The 24100-nt window shown below is 40.2% G+C and overlaps 1 protein-coding gene across 4 annotated transcripts in view; it reads left to right on the top strand.

Annotated features, from left to right (window-relative positions):
- camsap2a (calmodulin regulated spectrin-associated protein family, member 2a) overlaps nt 1–24100 on the top strand; it is a 213574-nt gene that overhangs the window by 138952 nt on the left and 50522 nt on the right. For all 4 annotated transcript variants that reach the window (XM_069937939.1, XM_069937940.1, XM_069937941.1 and 1 more), the window contains exons 5-8: nt 6970–7111; nt 9002–9141; nt 15682–15775; nt 16386–16488. In XM_069937939.1, the coding sequence (XP_069794040.1) occupies nt 6970–7111; nt 9002–9141; nt 15682–15775; nt 16386–16488 (479 nt within the window). The remainder of the gene's footprint in view (nt 1–6969; nt 7112–9001; nt 9142–15681; nt 15776–16385; nt 16489–24100) is intronic.

Raw genomic sequence — 24100 nt, forward strand, 5'->3', positions numbered from 1 at the left:
GCTAGTTTTCCTCCAGTAATTCCATGAGCTTCTTTTTGAGCAGCCATACATTTGAGACCTTGTTTTTTTTAATTTTTTTTATTTTTCACACTATGAACCATATTGACCAAAGTACACACAAACATTTCCCTCTTGAATATACACAGTGCCACCACCTTGCTGAAGGCATTTTGAAAGTCCAAATACATGGCAATCACTGCCTCTCCCTTGTCCATCCTACTTATGATTAGTTACAAAAAATTGCAACAGGTTTGTCAGGCATGATTTTTCTTTGAGGAAGCCATGCTGACTTGGGCCTATCTTTTCAGGTATTCTGTAACCTCATCCTTGACAATGACTTCAACAGTTTCCCAGCCACTGACGAAGGCCAAATATGTTTATAATTTCCTTTCTGTTGCCTCGCTCCCTTCTTCAACAACAGAGTGACCAATCTAACGGAACCATGCCAACTCCATTGCTTCCTGGAAGATCATTACCAACACCTCCAGAATCTCAATTGCTGCTTCCTTCAGAGCCTGAGGGTAGATTCCATTCAGTCCGTGAGACATTTACCCTTGGACCATTTGGCCTCCCAAGTACCTTCTCTCTCGTGATCCTAACCACACTCACTTCTCTTCTGAAAGAGCAATGAGAGTCTGGTATGCTACTGATGTCGTCCACAGTGAAGACTGATGCAAAATATTCATTCATTTCCTCTGCCATCTCCCTTGACTCCCACTACATCATCACTTTCTGTTGATCCTATGTTTATTTTGGCAACTCTTTTACTCTTTATATATTTTTAAAAGCTTTTAATGTCCTCGTTGATATTACTCTTTTCAAAATTCATTGTTTCCTTCCTAATAACCTCTTGATTGTCTTCTCAAACTTTTTAAAAGTTTCCCAGTCCTCTCTCTTCCCACTAATTTTTGCTTCCTTGTATCCCATCTCTTATGCTTTTACTTTGGCTTTAACTTCCCTCGACAGCCACAATTGTCTCATTTATCCATTCACAATTTTCTTTCTTTTTGGTACTTGCCTGTCCTGCACTTTCCTCATTTTGTGCATAAACTCCAGCCATGGTTGACCTGCTGTCTTCCCCATCTGTTGTTATCCTCAGCTATTTGTACTGGAAATCATTCCTGTTTTCCCTTCATGCCGTGGCTTGTCTCCTCAGAATGTTATGAATTAGAAATTGCTCGATTTTTACAAAGGGTTTCATTATCATTAATTGATTATCACCACTGCTTTGTAGGATGTTTTGACTATATCTTGTCATGTGAGGAAAAGTGGGGCAGGTGGCACAGAAGTATTTTTTTGTCCGTTAAAGCCAAGGATGGTCAAATGACAAGTTACCTTCAGGAACAGGTTGTAGAGAAGAGAACATTTAATTTGAGATTCTGTGACAGTTTGCCTCATTCCACAGAACTTGTTATGTGAAAATCTGCTGTCAAGATTTTTTGTGTATTAGATAGAAAATATTGGTTGGAATATGGAAATTCTCCTTGGGAACTATTTTATCATCTTTTACTCCTCTATTGATCCCCAGCAAATAGTTTGTAGAAACAAACCACGTGTAGTATATTATGTGCCTGTATTGTTGATGGGAAATAGCCTGGTGATGTGTTTGAGCCAAGAGAGGATGGAGAGCAACACTGAAACAAAAAAGTTTCCAACAAGAGTTCCTGCAGGGCACAGATCATTTCAGTAAACATTGGATTGAACTGTTCTTCACAATTACATTTCTTACTCATTTTAAATTGAAATAACATAGATATTTTCGAATTTAGCAAGAATCTACTAAGATGGAATTTAGGTGTGGGGTGATGCATTTTTGGAGGTTCAATACAAGAATAAAGTGTACAGTAAATGACAGATTCCTTGGGAGCATCAATGTCCACAGCTACTTGAAAGTAACCGCGCAACTGGATATGGTGGTAAAGGGAGCTTATGGTATGCTTGCTTGTCACAGTTGGGGCACTGAGTATTAAAGCTGGGAATTGCAGCTGAATAAAACTTTGGTGCAGCCACATTTGGGATATTGTATGCAGATCTGGTCATTACATCACAGGAAGGGTCTGTATGTTTTGGAAAGGGTGGAGAAGAGGTTCACCAGGATTCATGTTTCCTTTGCAAGGTTCCTTTTATTGACATGTAATAATAAATAAAAATGTAATTTACACGATGTACTTCAACTTTTCTCCGCCGTAAGGCAAAGAGTCACCGTGAATATTGCCCGGCTCCCCTAACTTTAAGAGAAAGAGAAGTAAAATAAAATCCCTTCAAAGACACTGAGTGTCCCTGGATTCGCCTCCAGTCCATCTGTAGCCACACAGGCTCCTGTTCAATCCGTTGGCAGCAAGAGTTCCAGGTCCAAACCTCCAATATAATCAGGCAGCCTTCAGTGCGTGAGGCATTTTGGGAGCCCATGCCCACAATCCCCTCCCGAATCCCAGTTCTGATACCTGGTTCCCATGAGCCAGCTTGCAGCCTGGTGTGAGTCCTTTGTTCACAAGTTGCCAGCAGCCCACAGCCTTTGTGAGTCTTTTGACCACATCGCCAACAACCTGAAGTCTTTATGTGTCCTTCAGCTGCTGAGCCCCTCGTTGGTCCACTGCCCTATGGTCGTCTCCCATGCTTCTCCTATTCAAAGGGGAGTGTTCCAATTTCTAGTACCCTGCTCCCCTCGGGTCTGCAACCCCTTGTGGCAGAGACTTCCACAGTTGCAGGATTTTTTAAAAAAACACTATCGGCTCATTCAACAGACCATTGAAAGCATGTTCGAAACCATCAGCATCAGATCGGCAGTAGGACCCTGTGGAACAGCACTGTGTCTCTGCTCCTCACTCTCCCAGGTCTGCATTAGGGGCAGTGCTGCCATTGTTTTTCAGGAGGTTGCCTGGATTGGAGTGCATTCACTATAAGGAGAGGTTAGATAAACTTGAAATGTTTTCTTGAGAACATTGGAGCATGAAGAGTGATATAATGGGAGTATAGAAGGTTTATGAGTCAGTTTTTTTTCTTCAGGGTGTAAATGTCAAATATGAGAGCACACAGTTTTAAGTGTGAGGAAGAGTAGATGGTACTATTTTTTATTGCAGAATGGAGAATGGTGACTGGAATGCACTGTCGAGGGAGGTGGAAGCAGATACTATAGCAACATTAAAAGGTACTCAGAAAAGATACCAACCAGGTGCAGGCAGATGGGATTAGATTGGCAACATGGTCAGCCAAAGGGCTCTACTATTTAATGTTTTGGGCTCAGTTCTTGAAAAATAGATGTTAGTGGGATATAATTAAATATTCAATATCATTTTTTTTTTAATGTGTGGTGCATTTCCATCTCCTTGCCTGTCAATTCACATATTGTAATTCAATGTTGGAACTTTGATTGAAAGTGGCTGACCAAGGGCAACTTGAACAATTATCAAAGACATTTAAGATTGAAATTTAATTTCAGGTTTGCTCATGTCTGTTTTCTGCTTATTTTCCTTTCACAAATGTAAATTCATATGCTGGTGTAAACAAGGCTATATATTTCAGACCCCCTTGCATGCTAAAGTTACAAATATAATCCACATGATTTTAATAATAAATAATTCCCCACAGAGATAATATTGTCAGAGATTATATTAAAAATTCAATGTGGCAAATTAAATAAAGATAGATCATTTTATTAAAAAACTTCTTAAAATGTTTTATCCCTTCCCATTATACTTCAAGTTCATTATGATGTGTTTCATTTTTCTTAGATTATTGAATGGGTCTGCATCACTTTACTTTAACCAAATGTATTTTGAGAAATTAGTAGTTGCAGACACAATTTCCAATGAATAATTTACAATGAAAATTGTGTGAACATGTGGTCATAGGTGCACCACTGAGTACAGTGCCTTGCCAACCAAATCTACTGCGCTTCCTTCGTTAGGATTGAATAAGCCAATTGCAGACGTCCACGTGGATTCCAAATTTTAAGAACCTTAATTTATTGTTGCAGACATTGAAAAATCCTCATTATGTCATAAAAAGTACATTTCAATCAAGATTGCATTAATTTTTCTTAACATTTTGAAGTGCAGTTACAGTGATTTTGGTCACTTTCTATTGCTCAATTATGAATTTCAGAACATGGACAATATCCTGATGTCAGATTGGGTTTCTGCCAATAACCTTTTTGTCTCAAACTGCTTACATGTGGTCTTTGAGGTGAAGGAAGTATATTGCCTTGTTAATTGGATTACTAAACAATACGCCTTAAATATATTTGCATGCAATTACATGCATTACCCAAGACTATTGTTGGAAAGACATGTTAAGAAATAATGAACAGTGATTTCTTTACCTTGCACAACTGATTATTGATCCTGAGAAAACCAGCATTGTAGTGACCTCCAACAACCTAATTTGTTTCTAGTAAGGAACAGGCAGTTGGAAAATTGTTTAGATCATTTCCCAGCATGCACATAATAGAGCTGGCTCATTCCAATCCATAATGGGGACAAGAGAATTAACCAGATGCCATAAAAAGTAAGCCTTTGCACAGTCCGAGTTCTCCTTGTCACTGTATGCAAAAATGGTTCATGATTCTGGCTTTCTGAATTGATTATGTATTTATAGCAGTTGACCAAATGGGACATTGAGTGATTAATGAAAGAAACTCATTGTCATGTTCGCAATAAACAAGTGCAAACAATTTAAAGGCTTCATTTGTTTTACTGAGCATGTTGTATTTCTTTTTTGAAGTTCAGATATTGAATTCCTGCTTCCTCTACATAAGACTTTAATGTTTCTTATTCAATCTGTCATGTATGAGAGTAGAGTACTCAGTTTATTGCCCAATGTGCTGATGCATTTTTTAAAAATACTTTCTGTTTTGGCTATTGTAACCAGCAGTCAGAACATTGGATTGTACAATGGGGCATATATAAGTAAACTATGACCGGCCTCTCAATGATGATGATTCACATTAGAGGCCGTATCATTTGACTAAATCCAAATTCTCTTCTCCCCTTGGAGTCTTTCTGCCAGCTTCTCACAGTCCACACCTAGTTTTGAATGAGATCCAGTTTGGCAATGATACCAGTATTGTTGATGCCCACTAGGTGGCAGTGTTGGCCATGAAAAGGATGCTGTGAGGCCTCTGGGAATTACTGTACAGACAAATGAATGGGAAGATGGAATTTAATGTGAACAAATATGAGGCCATCCAGATGGGCAGTAAAAAAAAGAAAGGTAGAATATTTTTGAAATAATGAGAACTGAAATATTAATATTCAGAGGGACCTGAGTGAACTGTATATTAATCACTGAAAGGTGATGCACAATACAGCAAAGAAGAGCATATATTACCTTAGCCTTACTGCAAGACAGTTAGGAAACAAGTGTAGAGACATATTGCCAGATGTAAAAGTAAGCCAACACAATAATATATACCAATAAGAAAGTGGCAATCTGTACAAGTGAGTTAAATTGGAACTATATGATCATATTAAATATGAGATTTATCAAACTCTATCAACAATTTTCAAGATTAACTTGGAACCCTGGCCACTAATTGCTCTGTTTGGTTTTTCTTGTGACTTAGATGAATCTCTATTAGCATCTTAGGAAAAAGTCTTAGCTTTTATTAGTTTATAGCCAGATATTTTATTGAAATGGAAAGGAGATTCATCCCCTACTCATATGCAGTGGTTATATGATGTAATGTCCTATTTAAGATTAGAGAAAATCAGATATAATAAAATAGAAAGTTTCAATTTATGAAGTTATGGGACTCATTCTTAGAACTTTTTTTTATAATTGAAAGAGTCAATAATTATTATGTTACAGTAATTCTTTGTCCGTTCTCCAGGGGTCACCAGTGATTCTACATCATTATTGATTTTTTTTCTCTCTCAGTTACAAAAAAGGTAACCTTGATTAGAAGGAGGGGAATAGATTAATTTAGTCCATTTGTTTTTAGTTTTTTTGTCTTGTTTCTTTTCCTTTTTTTATCTTTATTATTTTAGTATAACAGTCTAATAAATGGGTCTGACATGGTTGCATTCATTGTTTATTACTAGATGGAGATAAGTAACTATTAATGTAGTTGCATGTATTTTCTCCCTTTTGATTGTATTTACTTGTATACAATTGATTCATTATATAATTGCCATTTATTATGTATGCTTATATGTTAATATTTTAAAAAGAAAAGACATTTAAATTATGTGTGCCCCATGTCTCGTTCTTATGAGAGAGCAGTGGCGAGACTGCTTCTGGAATGCTGATTTGGTCACCATATTCTACGGAAGGATGTTTTGAAGATTCACCAGATTGATTCTAGGTTTGGCGTAGAAAGAGAGATTTATCAAACTGGATGAATACTATCGAGAGTTTAATAGGATAAGAGACAATCTTATAGAAAGGTACAACATTCTTGAGGGGCTTGACAGTTTAGATGTGGTTTACCATGTTTGCAGATGTCTAAAACCAGGTATAGTTTCAAATATTGAGATCAGCTGTTCAAAACCAATAAAATAAAATATTTTCATTTGGAGAATAGTAAATCTTTGAAATTCTCTCCCTGAGAGAGATATGCTGAATTCAGCATAGCCAAAAGATCGTTAAGTTTGTAAATAATATATATTACGGTATATATTAATATACGTTATTTATTATATATTAATGGCATAAACAGGTATGGGGGCAGTTGCAAAAAATGTCAGACAGGCAGATGCAGCCACTTAGCCACTCCTGCTTGTGTTTGCAAAGTTCTTTCATTACACTATGCATTTTATTAATGCCAGAAAAGATTCTATAATAAGTGATAAATGCTGGAGAAAATACATTTGATTTGTTGTGCCATATGACAAGTATATGAGTTGCATGAACATTGTTTGTAATAAATCTGGTTAATTTGGGGGAAAAAAGGGAAAGTGCATTTTTTATTTGAAGTGTCTGCTTTTTTGCAGTGTCATTCATTTGTCTAAACCCTCTGTTTGGTGATAGGCTCGCTACAGGAAAGATCAAACGCTTCCCAAACAACTGCCTTGCATCCCACCAGTAGAGAATTTGTTGAAGGACACCACAGATGGTTGTGCATTAGCTGCACTAATCCATTTTTACTGCCCTGACGTTATCCGAATCGAAGGTGAGGCTTTGTTTTTGAGTTTGGCTCATTATCCTGCTGACCTGCAACAGATTAATTTGAAACCCAACATGGGTGGGAGTCAGCCGGAACATTGCTTACTTCAATTCTCTTATTTCAATGGGTGTTAATTGATCATTATCGTGAAGAAAAGCACTTGTGATCACAAGAATTTTGACTTGTCAGTTCCATCAAGAGCTCAGCTCCTACTCCAAGAGTCTAAGATGCACTTTTAAACAAAATTCAAATGAGGAACTTTCCTTTGCACTGTTAGCAGAATATTGTAGTTCAGACATTTAATTGCATTGAAAGAATTGGACACTATACTTGTATCACATTGCACAGAAGTGTGTAAGCGAGATCGGCTGATTCCATTACATGGTAAGAGTTTCATTGCTTTGGTTCAGAAGTGCAAAACTTTTGTTTTGCAAGTGGGGAAGTTAAGATTTACAATCCAAACCTTACATCCACAGCCACTCAGGTGGAGTTGGATCCTACTTTAGATCTTCAGCCACAACTCCCCAAAGTGAACCCTGTTGGTCTCCATGCATTTGCCCCAATTACATCACTGTCTGTCTAGGAGATTGCAGAAGCTGTCATCAGCCAGGACTCCCCAATCCTTTAACAGATCTATATTGGTCCTGAACCCTTTCTCACTATTAAATGCCTCCCACTATCCAGATATCCCTTTACCTGCTTATGGACTCTCCCAATTGACCTTTACAAGTTTCTAATTCCATTAAAATGTAGCCTTCTCCCAAGTTAGGACTTTAACTTGTGCACCAGCTGTATCTTTTTTCATAACCAATGTGAAACAAATGGTCCAATGAACTCCCTCACCTACACTTCAGCCACTTTCCGAGCCTTGTTTCTTTAAAGAAGGGTGAGTGTTGCTCTCCCTTTTACACGACGCACTTGCCGGTAACAAATTCTGCTCCATCTATTCACTTCGTTCTATGCTGTGCCAGACATATTCAGGAAGTTAAAATCACCTGGTATTTCATCTCTATTATGCCTCAGCATTTTGTGATCTCCCTGCGCATTCTAGTTCCCACAAACTATTTGGGGACCTGTAGTACAACTCCATCAAAGTGATCACTCTTATTTCTAAGTTTTGGCCAAATAGCCTCACTAGCCAATCCCCCATGAATATCCTCTCCAAGGATTGTTCTCCAAAATAAAAAATGCATCATTTCCATTTCAATAAAAAATCCTATATTACCTTTACTTCTATTACGCCTGTAACATCCCAGAACATTGAGCTGCCAGTGCTACTCACCTCTCAACCAGTTTGCTGTCATTGCTGTCCTATCATATTATCATCCACATTTGCCTTTTTGTGCCTTGAGCCCATCTACTTATCCTGTCAAACTCTGGCATTAAAATAAATGCTGCTTCATCTTTCAGATCTTCCTTGCTCCCTGTCCTGTCATGAGCAGGCCTTAATCTCTATATTTGCCGCAACTTTCTCATTTACCACATGACTACTTTAAGTCACTCCCATCCTCAGCGAGACTCATTTAAACCCTACCAAGTAGATCCATATAATCAACCTGCCATGGTTTTGGTTCCCCTCCAGTTATACATTTGTCAACGAAATAAATGAAAACAACTGAACCTTAAAAAATGCTTTGGAAGGTCTTCAGATTGAACCTCAGTTTTTTTAATGCACAATCCAATTTTGTTTAAAAACAACTGAAATAATGTGGAAAGTTAGTGTGGACGTGATTCTTGTGGTGCTGTGGATGCTTTAGCTTGTCCTAAGGTTGCACAACATCATAGCCAGTGTATTGAAAGTCACTTTTTATTTGTTTATTCCAGAAGGGATTCTTTCCATTCTTGCCTAATAGAAAAAGTAATGTGTAATTGATCAATGTGTAATTTTTTTTCCAGATATATGCTTGAAGGAGACCATGTCATTGGCTGATGGCTTGTATAATCTGCAATTGATTCAGGAATTTTGTGAAGATTACCTGAACCAGTGCTGCCACTTCCTTCTAGAAGATATGCTCTATGCATCTTCATCCATTAAGGTAAAACTGACGATGCTTCATTTCCAACAATTGAATTGTCAGCTCCCAGGGCAGTAATGTAAGGAAAATTAGTTGTCTGACATGCTAATAACAGTCTTTGTATATAAGGCTATAAAACACATGAGTAATTTTCATTTAGTGCTATTATTCCCCTTACTCCATTGGTACAATGGAAAATATGAAAAGTTCAGCTTTGCCACTATTCCTGAAAGAGGAATAGCATAAATACAGTCTTTGGGTTGCATTATTGATGTTCGATGAGTCTAATTCCTTCCTACTGATGCACTAGATAAAAGCACATAGGGCCAACAAAATGGGTTACAAGAGGATGTTACCCCTAGTTGAGATATTTAGAACTGGGGGCATCGTTTCAAAATAAGGGGCTGCTACTTAGTGAGATGGGGAGAAATTTCTTCTTCATGAGATGTGGTGGCAGAGTCATTGAATATATGAAAGGTGGGGAATGAGAAACATTTGAACTAGAATGGAATCAAGTTTGTGGAGAGATTCAAATAAGAGCTTATCTCATGGATAGATTGGGCCCAACAATGTTTTTACCAAATTGAAATGATGTGGAGACTTTGATTCGAAAGGGAAATACAAAGAAATTTACTTTAGCAATATAACGGGGGGTGGGGTTCATAAGTCCAGGCAGAGATGGGAATCAGACTTAAAGTAAGAATAGATGAGGAAACCTGGTCTGAACTATGCCAGGATAGTATGACTAATGCAATAAATGCAAGATATAAATTAGTACAGTCTAATTTTTTGGATCTCACACCACAGAAATTAAATAAATTAAATTCGAACTTATCAGACCAATGTGGCAAAGAGGTAGGAACTTTTTTACATTCATCGAAGTTAGTTTCTAAAGTGAGACCTTTTTGGGTCAATCTAGGAAATTTCTTAGAGCAGATTACAGGAATAAAATTTAAAAAAAAAACAGAATTATTCTTACTGGGTAATATTACAAGGATAAGATCTAAATTGAAACAATCTAAATATCAAAGAGAATTTGTTAAAATTGCACTGGCAGTGGCTAGAAAATGTAATGCAGTTGCTTGTAAGTCTGATTGACATCTAGGTATGGCACGTTGGAATAAAGTAATACATAGTTGTATTCCCCTTGAGAAAATTACCTCTAACTTAAAAAATAAGTGCGACATATTTTGACAAGTTTGGCATCATATTTACAATTTTCAGATGTAAATTTTTAGTTGTGTTCTCCCTAACCCTCGAGACCTGTTTTGATCTTCTCCAAAGAAAATTAAATAGAACATCGATTTGTGATCCGTGGAGTGTCTGGCACTTTTCAGCAATCCATTCTGCTTTCTTTTCTTTTCTTTCTTTTCTTTTTCTCCTTTTCTTACTTTTTCTTTATATCTATTCTTTGGGCTTTTTTTCTTGGGTGGTTGAGGGTTGGGGCATAACCATCATGGAGTAAATGTTGGATTAATATTTGTACTTGTAATTTTTAATTTTGTAATTGACTGCATGTATAGTCAAATTTTTTAAATAAACTATTAAAAAAAGTTGGTGGAGAGAGAGCAGGAAAGAGTGTGGAGGTCAAGACTGGTAAAGCAATCATCTTCTTGAATGGTAGAGCAGGCATGAGGACTGACTGATCTGTTCCTACTCCTGTTTCTTATGTTCACTACATTGAAATGTCACTGACTGTATTCACATTGGAGCTTCACTATTTGATAGTGAATCTGCTCTGATGTGGATCGATTGAGATATGACCAGCCACGTAACATTGAAGTGATTTGGACCTGGTGTTCCCTTCATGAGTATGAGAACACCATTCAGTGATGTGGAAAGAGAATAAATTTCCATTCTACATTTGCTTTTCGAGCTTTATGAAATCCTGTTCCAAACCATGATATCCTGTCGGAGAAAACCTCCAGCACTGAAATCCTGCACTATGATTCATATATATTTATTTACTTTAAATTAAATAATTGTCTTAATGCCTGAATGTAGATAAGGAAGTAGTTCAGAAAGTTCTGGGTAGTTAGTTAATTAGTATGATATATGAAATAACATTGAATTATAAATATCCTGTGGCATTGCATCCAAGGAGTCTAACCTTCGGGTGGGGGAGGATGAGAGAGTAAGGTGATTAATTATTCCAGTAGATATTGATCTAATTCATAATATATTTCATCTCGACTTCTGTCAGACTTCATCCAGGTGCCTTTGCTTCACGAGGAACTAGGAAAAAATGCAAAGACTGACCATTGCTGAAGAAGTTTTCAGTAAAAATAAGTTGCCACAGCTAGTACATTTAAAGGTCTCTCAGATCAGGACATGGATGTAAGAAAGATATAGGATTATGTGTGTGAGGTAGGGAAGGATTAGATTGTTGTGGAGTAGATTTACATAGGTCACACAACATCGTGGGACGAAGAGCCTGTACTATGCTGTATTGTTCTATATTCTCTGTAAAATTGATTGTGTATTATCTGTGCCCTATCAATAATCCAAGTGCCAAGAGCGTAAAGGAAGGCAAAGAATTCTGTTGCACAGTGGAAATGTCACTGACTGTGTATTCATGTTGGATCACTCACCATTCAACTGTGAATCTGTTCTGGCATGGAGCTCTTGAGCTGGGCCCAGCGACATAAATTTTACATAGTTTGAGCCTGCGACAGTCCTTGGCATGAGAGCATGATTAAGTGGTATGAAAGAAATTTAGTGTCAGACTGAGGCCTTTTCTTCAGTTGACCAAAGGCGGTCAGTACTAGTGGTTTGGAAGCAGCGGGGAAATGCATCATGATTGTATGCCTTCACTGAAAGGTGGCAACCGAGATGTGAGAAGTGGTCCATGTTTTGTGGTCTCCCTGTGAACCTTTGTTGTCACTAGTCAGCATGGTTGCAGCAGTGTTGTTATTCCATGTGGGAAACGGAATGGAGAAAGTAAAAAAACTTTTCTGAGTAGCTTGAACAAGAAGTCTCACCTTAACAACTCTGATCATATCATTAAAATTATTCCTATACTGATCCCTCCCCTTGGGAAAGTGTCCTTTAATACTCTTGCCATCATATCTCAGGGCCTCTGGAGACAACCCTGCCGGATTAGCTGCCTGCATCCCTCAACTCAAAATAGATCTATTACTTCTCCAGTTGTTTTCGCTGTAAATTCCTTACCTCATTCAGAGCTGCCAGTATCCTCTCTACATTGTATTGTCAAAGATACACCTCCTGATGAAGTATTTGCTGATGTTGAAGCAGCCACCTTTGGAGCTCTAATGAACAGTGGCTAGCAGATCTTTGCATTGCCTAATAAATGCTGTGAGGTAGCATTTGTTATTTGTCTCAGCAATCAGTGTTTGCCATTTCAAACACAATTTGATTTTTAAATGCTGGCAACTGAACTATTCCAAGGGAAATTATATCTCCAAAATTACAACTGTTTTAATATGCTACAATGAGTGAGCAATGATTTTTCATTTGTATTCCATATCTAGGCACAGATTTCATAGTTCATTGCATAACACATTGCTCCAGAATGCTGTGTAAATGCATTATTTCTCGGTATCAACCTTGGTTTTGACATTTTTTTTATTGTTTTTGTTCTAATTATTCATGATTAACTACAGATTTGAAGTATTTTCATCTTTCTAAATATCAAGTAGATAACCTTGCATTAAATTGTATCAACCACAATTTCATCCTCTTGCTAACTTTATCGACACTTCTCTACAATCTCCGAGTATACAGGCCACTTACCTTGGAGTTAGCAGCAAACTTAGATCTTTGCCTTTCTCACAATCACCCAAGTAATTCTAGAGTAAAGCAAAGGACCAGTCTGGTTACTTAGGCTCTTAAATTCTGGTGACAGTTGGATATTTTTTCGTGAAGAAAAGCACATAAAACTGTGTGGGGTCTTTCAGCAAACATCAGATGCTTGTGGCTTCCTTACACCTTGTTTCATAAGGGATTTTGTATGGTCATTGCATAGTCAACCTCTGTGTCATGGATGGTGCCCATCCATTTGGGGAGGGTATACAGACTCCTCATTTTTCACCGATTTACTCCCCATGGGTCCTCATATTCGTGAAGTCAGTATCAAGCCCATCTTAATTTCTATGAACAAAAGTATCTATTTATGTGTGCACATCCAGGAATCAGTCATTGTCTAGATAAGATCAGTTTCTAGACCATGCTTCAAGTGATTCCCCATTGTACACTGTTCTAAATGAGCTCCATATGTGCACAAAGTGAAGTCAAACATTTTGCTTCTGTTTTGATGGATTATAAATAGAAATAGTTTCCTCCTTTGAATTTTATTTTTTAATGTGATTTTTAATACATAATAATACATATTTATCATTTTAAATAAAGAAAGGCATATTTATTTTGAGGATGTACTGTATTGTAGAAGATAGAACAGTACAATACTGACCCTTCGAACCACAATATTGTTCCAACCTTTATATATCAACTATCAATGTAACCCTTTTCCAACCTCACAGCCCATAACTCTTAACTTTTTTTCTTAACATTCATATGCCCATCCTTCACCAAGCATTGGATAAATTTAAATTTTAAATTTTATTTATAACATGGTAGTAGCCGATTCTGTCCATTTAAGTCCAAATTAACCTACATAAATTTTGAAGGGTGGGAGGAAACCAGAGCGCCCAGAGGAAACCCACATAGACGCGGAGGAAAACATACAAACGACTTACAGAGATGTGTTCAAACCCGGATTCACAAAGAATTTATTACTTTGTCATTTCTTTTATTTTTGTTAACCACAGGAAGTTTGTGTCCTGACTGGTGGCAGATAATGTGTGTGATTTATGACAAATTTAACCTTCAAAAGATGAGTTAATGTTTGCTTCTTCCTGCAGTGGTTGTTTGTAGTGATATTCTTCACATATAATATTTTAGTCCACTATTCCTTAAGATAGAAACAATCAAGACAAAGTGATTAGAGTCCTAAAAGTGACTGCTCAATCATCAAGAAAAAAAAGAGAGATGTCTTTATCTGAAGTGCTGTGAAAGCTGACCTTTAAAATGAGCTTGATAGATGGAGACAAACTGCAACAGATATAACCATATATAACCATATAACCATTTACGGAGTGGAAACAGGCCATGTTGGCCTTTCGAGTCCGCACCGGTTTACAGATTTTGTGCGCCCTCTTCAGGAATTGGTACCGGTAGATCTTCATTCAATAACGATGGGCGAATTACAATGCAGGTGATGTTCTAAAGAAGTACCTCAAAAAGGCAGGACTTTTGTTTGAGGAGAAATCAGAACCTTATTCACCTGAGTTTAGAAAAATGAGAGGAAATTCCATTTAAATTTGCAAGATCCCTACTGGCTAGATGTTGGGACAATGATTCTCCTCCCTGGGTGATCTTGAAAGAGGAGTCACTGTATCGGTATGTGCTGTAACTAAATTTTTAAAATCTTAACTAATTACTTGTGCACAGGAAATCTTGCTTATTTTGTAGTACTGGTCTCTATGTGGTTGTTAATAGAGCAATCAGCTAACCTTATTTATTGCCATGGTTCGGTTTCTGAGAGCACATGGGGTGACGTGCTGAAAAGGTGTCCCTCCCATCTTGAAAATCTACCGAGAAACAGAATGAGGACAGTAAAAGTATAATGAGGATTTCAGATCTTCTCCATTAAAGCAGACTGATCTAGTAATATTCTACTGTAGCCAGATGAGTTGGATGGTTTTGTTATGAATCAAACATAATTTCATTAGATAATGCTGAAAATGTTATGTGTTTTGGGTATCCGCAATCCAGGTTAATGGGCATTTGTCAGGACAATAGCAGTTATGAAGATACCTGTAAAATTGGATTAATGAACTACAGGGGCACAATGGGTTCACCAATTAAAAGGGATCAGAAAAAAACCCCAAGTAAATATTTGAGCTTGATTTACTAAAAAATGTAGTCAGCTTTTATCACTTTTCTGATACACGTCAAACCTTCTTGAGCCCACGAAAATACAAAACATTTTAAACCTGAAAGGCATGTTTCCAGCCCTTCAAAGGAAATTGATTAGGGCTCAAAAAGCAAATTTTAAAATATAGCACAGAGTATCAGAATATCAAGTAAGTCATAAGAAACCTGTATCAAATCTTGTTTCTACCACATGGAATATTGTGTGTTTTGGGGCATCATGCATTAGGAAAGATGGGATGTCCTTGGTTGCAGAAATTTACTGGAACGATTCAATGGATGAGGGAGTTTGTAGATTGACTGGAGAAGCTGTAAGAATGGAAGAAATTGAATGGGGATATGATGGAGATATTTAAAATCAGAAATGGTCTGGATAGATCACATATACTGTTCCCACTTGTGGGGTGGGGGGTGGGTCAAAAACTAGAAGACATTAAAAGAAGGGTGCTGGGCAAAGAACATGAAGAACTCAGATTCTGTATGCAGTGATGCTTGGGGTCTGAAATACACAGCCACTGAAGGGATCTGCTTGAACAAAAAAGTGTAATGACTAAATTAAGATGAAACGATCTGAAGTCCATTGAGTTTCAATCTTTTTTTTCTTTGCAGAATAACTACTTGGTATTTATGGCAGAGCTGTTCTGGTGGTTTGAGGTCGTGAAGCCCTCTTTTGTTCAGCCCAGATTGGCTCATCAGTCGGAAGGTGAATTTTTGCATGAAGTGTGTGATGTTATTATATGTCACATCAGTGGCGGTGGTTCCAGTTCACATTCTCTGAAGATTTTGTGTAGTGTATAGAATATCTAATAGTATAAATGTTCTTTTCAACCTACTATAGTTTAACTGGGATAGTTGCACTTGGCTTTTCTAGTTTTGCTATGCCATTGATATTTCCTGGAAAAATATCACTGTCAAAACGATCACATTTTCTGACCACTCTGTTTTAGTTCAAAATTAACAACTGAAAAAGCTGTGAAGAAATATCCATCATGTAAATATTACAGAATGAGCATTTTCAATTTAAACCCTTTTCATTGACAAATTTGTTAATGAAATAGATATACTGAATACACATGCAATACTATACGAGTTAAGTAAGTGGAGGGTTAAACCATGATGAAGATTTTGTTGTGCAATAAAATATATGTGAAGAAATAAGATTTTTAATTGTAACTTTCATAGCAAGGCATACATACTGATCATCAATGTATTCATTTCATTTGTCCTTGATCTAAAGGTTCTGAAGTTCATCTGATCATAATGTTACTGTTTATACTTTGCAAATATTAATGGTGTAACTTCATTCTTTGCAGAGCCACTTCACGCAACAAGGAATGTACCTGCTGCTTTCCCAATATCTAATGCTATGAGAAAAAGCTTCATGGAAACTTCTCCCAAATCTGAATTTGAATGCAGGTAGTATTTGGCTGAATTATTTCAGCACACATTATCTCCAACAGAAAATAAAATAAATCATTGAAGTAGGTTTTCACTAGATCAAATTGGTTCAGCGGGATTGACAAGTCAAATGTTGTGCACTCAGACTAATTTCATAGTGTGTACTCTTAAATAAAGGAGTTGAATTCCTGTAGATGATTCAATAGGCAAAAAGCTGATACAACAAGTGAGCAACATTTTTTTATTTGGATTCTTTTCCATTCATAGCTTCATTGAAATAGTTTTGTCTTAAAGAACACATTTTATGAACCCATCATGGGTATTATGCTCAAAACTTGGCTCCAGCTCAACAATTTATTTCACAGACACTCTGACGATCCCACATTGTGATCCATAGAGGTGTCTCTTGCCAATGTAATTGCACTTTTATTGTAGTGGGCACATCAGGAAGATGCTTGCCAGTACTCAAACCGATCCCTTACAAACCTGAATTCTTAGGCATCATATCAGAGGTTCCCAACACCAACCAAATCTCCTGGGAGAGGCACAGAAATTGATTAGAATTCCTGAATAACCCTTTTATGTCATCAAAGAAACTTGAAAGACCACTTCATCTCTCAAGACAAATATGCAATTTGGTCCCTGACCCAAACCATGCGCTTCCTATCCCATAGCTTTGGCTGCACTGGAGACTTTCCTTCAAACTGATGGTTCTTCCTTCCATCTTTTGCTTTCATTTGTAAAAAAAAATCACCATCTGTCTTTCAAATTGGCTAATGCCAGTGCATTTCTGAATAAGTTTGATAACGGGCAAACAGATGGCTAAGTGGGGCTAGGTTCACGGGCAGATCAGCTGTGAATTATTACGACATTGAATGGCAAGCAGGCTCGTCAGTCAGATGTCCTATTCCTGTTCTTTGGTTCTTATGCTTCCTGACATGTGACTAATTGTCAGAATATTTTTGCTATTCTCTGCATTTTACACTTCTAAATTTGAGAAATTAATCTAGAATGCATGAGTGATTATGGATAGCTGTGACTAGATCAATATATTATAAAGCAAAATGTGGAAGGAGGAACCTATAGTTTGTTAGGAGGACAAAACATTAATCTTTATGTCTTCTTTCTTTTTTTGTCTTTGGCTTGGCTTCGCGGACGAAGATTTATGGAGGGGGTAAAAAGTCCACGTCAGCTGCAGGCTCGTTTGTGGCTGACCAGTCCGATGCGGGACAGGCAGACACGATTGCAGCGGTTGCAAGGGAAAATTGGTTGGTTGGGGTTGGGTGTTGGGTTTTTCCTCCTTTGCCTTTTGTCAGTGAGGTGGGCTCTGCGGTCTTCTTCAAAGGAGGCTGCTGCCCGCCAAACTGTGAGGCGCCAAGATGCACGGTTTGAGGCGTTATCAGCCCACTGGCGGTGGTCAATGTGGCAGGCACCAAGAGATTTCTTTAGGCAGTCCTTGTACCTTTTCTTTGGTGCACCTCTGTCACGGTGGCCAGTGGAGAGCTCGCCATATAATACGATCTTGGGAAGGCGATGGTCTTCCATTCTGGAGACGTGACCCATCCAGGTACCCATCCAGGTACCCATCCAGGTACTCGAGATGGCAGAGGTCGACAGCATCGAGTCCACGCTGCTGAAGATTAATCTTTATAAAGTCCCAACAAATAACATGAAAGTGCACTTGCTGTAGTGATTGTCATTTGGTTAGTGTTGGAAACCTCCTCTGTTAGGTCCAACACTCCAGACTGGTATGGCTTGGATTAATCCTCATTAATCCGGTGACATTGGGACCTGGTCATTGCTGGACCACAGAAAATGCCAGAAAACAGTAATTAAATATACTGACCGTATATTAAAGTAAATTAAATTTGCTGACCATCAACTTGCAGCTTCTCCACTCTTTGCATCACTTTGTGCCCTTGGGTCGATCCTCTGAACTGGATGACGGGTTAGACATTTCTATTAAAACTTGAGTCATGCAATTTACCTAAAGTTCTGCCTTGAGGCCAATCCAGGTCTCTGTGGTGTCTCAGTGATGTAAAGTTTGAAGCTGGGTGAATTCAGAACTTAACTTTAAACTGTGCAACCAAGAAAGGGAAAAAGAAAGAGGGCATTTCAAATGCTGCCAAAGGGTGTGCATGCTACTGCGAAGTGTGGAAAGAATGACACACACCCAAGAAGTCGAAGTCGAAGACTGATTTATTGCACTGGCAATTCTGCTTATATTCTCTCCCAGCTGCTAACAACAGAAGAGATGTCACAGCAACGCCAGCCTCAGATCGGTCAGCATTCCTGACATTACTCCTTGTTTTCCTGCCATGCAGATTGTTAAAGGTCATTGGCCCTCACAGGGTCTATGCAGTTGTCATGTTCATTGGCTATCTTGTGTACTGGGTCATGCCCCAGTTAGTGGGCCGCTACACGACCTCCCATACCCCCCAATAACCGGTGATCGGAGCATTGTTCACTGTTTTTAGTGGTCTACCTTTGCATTGTGGTGCTGAGTGAAGACCGATTGGCTAATGTCCAGATATGTGTGGAGGTTGATGGTGAAAGTCTCTTCTTTACCATTGATATCCAGCACACATGTCAACCAGTTGTGTCTGGCCACTTTATATAGGCCCTTGTATGGCCATTGCAGAGGTGTCCGCCGTGTCGTCCCCCCCCCCCCACCCCAAATGAAAATGTACTTACAGGTCTCAAAGTCTTTGTGGCTATAGAACTTGGCCTAGCCATGCGGCAGAGGCTGTGGAGGTGCTAGAGTGCCCAGTCTTTCCTTCAGCATAGTCAATGAGACCATCGGGTTTTCTGGTTCCTTGCCGGTGGGCAAGAACTCCCCTGGTATCACCAACATTGCGTTGTACACCATTTAAGCTGCTGAGGCTTTGAAGACTCTTTTGGCATGCTGCAGATCCCCAGGAGGACCCAGGGTAGCTTGTCTGCCCAGTTTGATAGAGTCGAGTCATCAAGGCCACCTTTAGGTGCCTGAGGAACCACTCCAACAACCCGTTGGCCTGAGGGTGGTAAGCCATTGAATGGTGGAGCTGGGTTCCCAGCAAATTGGCCAGTGCCTCCCAGAGTTCGAAAGTAAACTGTGTACATCTATTGGAGGTCACATGTTCCAGGACTCCAAATCTCGACACCCAGCTATTAATCAGTGCCCTGACACAGTCCTCGGTGGTTGTGTAGGCCAGCAGGACCACTTCCGGCCTTCTCATGGAGCAGTCAATCATGGTGAGGAGATATCTTGTCCTACAGCCCTACAATGCCAATATGAACACTGGCTCCAAAGTCTAGGAGGGTACCTTGACATTCGGGGGTTGAGTCTGCACTTTGGTTGTCTGGCAGAGTGTGCAGGTCTTGGCCAACTGACTGACCTGTTTCTGGAGGTCGTGCCAGATGAACCTACTGCCCACCATTTTTACAGAATTTCTGATGGCTGGGTGCGCCAGGTTGTGCACCGTGCCAAAAACCTGCCATCTCCATGCTGCTGGCATGATGGAGCGGGGTTTGTCTGTGGAGATGTTACAGAGGAGTGTCTGAACACCAGGGTTAATGGCGACATCCTCCAGCCTGAACCTGGAAACTACTGTTCTGTATGCGGAATCTCAGGGTCTTCCTGCTGTGCCCTGGCTAGGATGGAATAGTCTATTCCCTGGGAAAGGGCTTGGATGGACTCGATCACAGGACGGGACAATGCGTCGGCCACCATGTTGGTCTTACCCGTGATGTGTTGGATGTCCTTGGTGAACTCAGACACGTATGAGATGTGTCGGTGTTATCTGGCCAACCTTGGGTCAGACACTTTGTGGAAGGCAAAGGTTAACGGTTTATGGTCCGTGAAGACCCTGAATTGTCTGCCTTCCAAAAACTACCTGAAGTGCCTTTCTGCCCGGTACAGCGCCAATATCTCCCAGTCAAAAGTGCTGTATTTGAGTTTGAGTGGCTGGAGGTACCTGCTAAAGAAGGCCAAGGGCTGTTATTGCCCCTTGCTGAATTGCTCCAGTACACCCCTATTACTGTGCTGGAGGTGTCTACTGTGAGAGTGATTGGCACCTCTGGCCTGGGATGTACGAGAAGAGTGGTGTTGTCCAATGTGTCCTTGGCCTTCTGGAACACCTCTGAGGCTTCATTGGCCCAGGTAATGTCCTTACCTTTTCCCGCCATGAGTGCAAAAAGGGGGCACCTGATACAAGCCACTGCCAGTATGAATCAGTGATAAAAGTTACTGGTGAATTCTTGCAACCCCTTCACTGTGAGGAGCTTGGCGAAACGCCAAACAACTTCTACCTTTTCGGGCAGGGGTTTCACTCTTTGCCTGTTGATCTGATGCCCCATGAAGTCGATCTTTTCCAATGTGAACTGACACTTAGCAGCATTTATAGTCTGAATTCCTGCAACTAGGCGCACAGTCATCTTACATGGACTGCGTGTTCCGTGTTATTGTGGCTGGTGATGAGAATATCATCCAAATAGATGAACACGAATGGGAGATCCCATTCGCATTCTTAAGACCGAAGGGCATTCTCAGAAATTTGGAGAGTCCAAAAGGGGAATGATGGCAGTTTTAGGGATGTCATTGGGAAGGACCAGGATGTGATGATAGCCCCTGATGAGGTCAACTTTTCAAAATACCTATGCCTCTTGTAAGTTAGCAGTAAAGTATTGGATATGGTGCATGGGGAACTTGTCAGGTGTGGTTGCCTCGTTGAGGTGGCGAATGTCACCACATGGCCTCCACCCTTCTGCTGCCTTCGGTACTATGTGCAGGGGGGAGACCCAGGGGCTGTCAGAACACCGCACTATCTCCAGCTCTTTCATTTATTTAAACTCCCCCTTGGCAAGGGTGAGTTCGACGGGAAGGCAGTGCGACCTGGCATGAAATAGGTGAGAATGTGGTGCCTTACCCTGTGCTTTGGTTTGGTGGAGGAAAACTGGCGGCATGATTAAGGATGCTTTGTCGGACAAAGTAATGGAGTTGGGGGGGTGGGGGGAGCAGGTAACTTGGCTTCCCCCAGGGGCATTGTTTGAAAGGTCCTGGTGTGCACCAAATGCAACCCTTTAAGGTCCACCAGCAGGCAGCGGGCTCACAGGACGTCTGATCCTGGAGCAGTTGCACCACAGCCGCAATTATGAATGTCCGTGCGAACCGATTGCTGCCAAAGTGGAAGGGGACGGTATGGGTGCCGAAGGTTCGTATGGTGGTGCTGTTTGCTGCCCTCAGTGCTGGGCCTAGCTTGCCGTTTCAGGTGTCGTAGGCCGAGGTGGGGGAAGGACACTTATTTTGGTGCCAGTGTCAACGAGGAAAAGTCTTCCTGACAGAGTCCCACATGTGGAGGAGGCTGTCATGTTGGTCAACCGCTGCAGCCATTAATGACAGTTGGCCATGGCATTTCCCTGAACCGCTCAGGGTGAGCAGCATTGACAGGCCCAAGCACCCCATTGCTGATGATAATAGCAATACCATTAGTTCGGGGGGGGTCTGTGACAGAGTATATAGATATGTTTTTGGGAGATAAACTGGGAAAGGTTTGTGGAGTAGGTTACATACAAACACTTTAAAACTGATCTTATTTGAAATACTGGAACATTACCCAAAGCTAGACAGATCGGCTCCACAGCTTTTGAAAGAGCTTTGGAGAGTGCTCAAGAGACTTCACTAATGGATTGTTGTTTACAAAAGGCAACAGATGAAAGATCTTGTTGGAGCCACAGATTGTGTGGAAGAGAACTTGCTGTTCTAAGAGGGTTGTGGTTTTTCAAGCAGAGAGAGTCAAACAGGCTTTCTCTCTTGAGAGAGAGAGAGACTTTTTCTACAGTGTTACAGCCAGCAGAAGCAGCTGGGACTGGAACAGGACAAGCTGGCAAGCTAGTGGAAAGTCCCATTTGGATGACGGTCTGGTCAAAGCCCATGTGGTTCATGCAAGTGGAGAGGACTAGCTGTCTAATGTTTCACTTGGAATAAGAGAAACAAAAAGGAACTCTGTGGTGACCTAAATGGAAGAGATTTTCATCTGGAGAACCTTGAAGGAGAAAGTTTTGTCAGCAAGATACTGACATCAGTTGTGGATGTCCTGGAACAACAAATCTCTCTCTGAAAACTGACAAGAACCTTCCTGAGAGGTAACCATTTACCTTTCAAGTACCAAAGCCTGGTGAACTTTATAAATGTTAAATTCTGTGTACAGTATAAGAATTGCCTGCAACCAGTGAACTTGGAGGAATGAGAAGTGAGATTGGACTGTGAACCAAAGAACTTTTCTGAACTTACACACACATTACACACATGTGCACTTAGAATTAGAAGGGGGTTAAGTAAGGTTAGTTAAGTGAAAGTGTGATTCTGTTTTCATGTTTAAAGATAATTAAAAGCAACTTTTGTTTAAGAAACCATTTGTCTTGGTGAATATCTATTGCTGCTGGATTTTTTGATCATCTGGGATCGTAACAGGTCCACTCCATTTGCTGTGGCCTTGTTGCTGGCTGTGTGGGGGCCTAGCAATTAGTTCCACTGAGGCGCCATTTTCTTTCTTCGCTCTCCAGAGCGCATCCTCCCAGGCTGCAACTTTCCTGGGGTCGCTGGAGTCTACATCAGAGAGCAAAAGTCAAATATTCTCGGGCAGCTGCTCCAGGAAAATCTTATCAAAGATCAGGCAAGGCCTGTGTCCCTCAGCAAGGGCGAGCATTTTTCTCATGAGGGTGGATTGGATCCTGCCCCCCAAACTGTCCATATGCAGCAATCAGGCGGCATGCTCGTGAGAGCCCGAAGGTGTGGGTTAATAGCTTCCTGAGGGCATGATATTTACCTTGCTCCAGAGGCTGCCACAGGAAGTCGATGACCTTTGCTGCCGTGTCCTGGTCGAGCGAACACACCATGTGGTTGTAACGTGTGACACTGACAGTGATACTTCGAAAGTGGAACTGGGCCTCAGCCTGTTCAACCCACATATGTGGCTGCCCAGAACTTTGGCAGCTTCAACGAAACCACGTGAAGAGCCACCTGGCCAGTCATCTTCAGGTCCAACTGCCGGTTGGACCTGCTAGGGTCACCAATGTAGCGTATGAAGTGTGGAAAGTATGACACACACCCGAGAAGTCGAAGTCAAACACTAATTTATTGCACTGACAGCTCCGCTTATATTCTCAGCTGATGATGACAGGATTGACATCACAGCAGTGCCGGCCTTGGATTAGTCAGCGTTCCCACCATTGCTCATTGTTTTTCTGCCGGTCACATTGTCACCTGGGACGAAGGCCATTGGCCCCTGCACGGTCACTGAGTTTGTTGGCCATCTTGTGTACCAGGTTGCACTAAGAACCATCAGCAGCATTTGCAGATTTTGGAACATTTGCACTACTACTAGTGTCACCCTGGTGACAGATCCACCAACCAATAGTAGCAGATTCAAAATATGCCAGACCACGAAGTTGCCAGACAACAGAGTGCCGGATTAGAGAGGTACAACCTTTATTATCAGGCATATTCATGGCCATCAGATATGGTATGCCTACTGCAAAACATGCATCTGGGTGTGAATCACAAATGCACATTTAAATACATTGAATGGTACTTACCACAGTCTGTCCCTCTGATACACAGTATTTGTTCTTCAAAACACCAGATAATCTT

This window comes from Narcine bancroftii, chromosome 5 (genome assembly GCF_036971445.1).
Source record: "Narcine bancroftii isolate sNarBan1 chromosome 5, sNarBan1.hap1, whole genome shotgun sequence".
Classification (NCBI taxonomy): Eukaryota; Metazoa; Chordata; class Chondrichthyes; order Torpediniformes; family Narcinidae; genus Narcine; species Narcine bancroftii.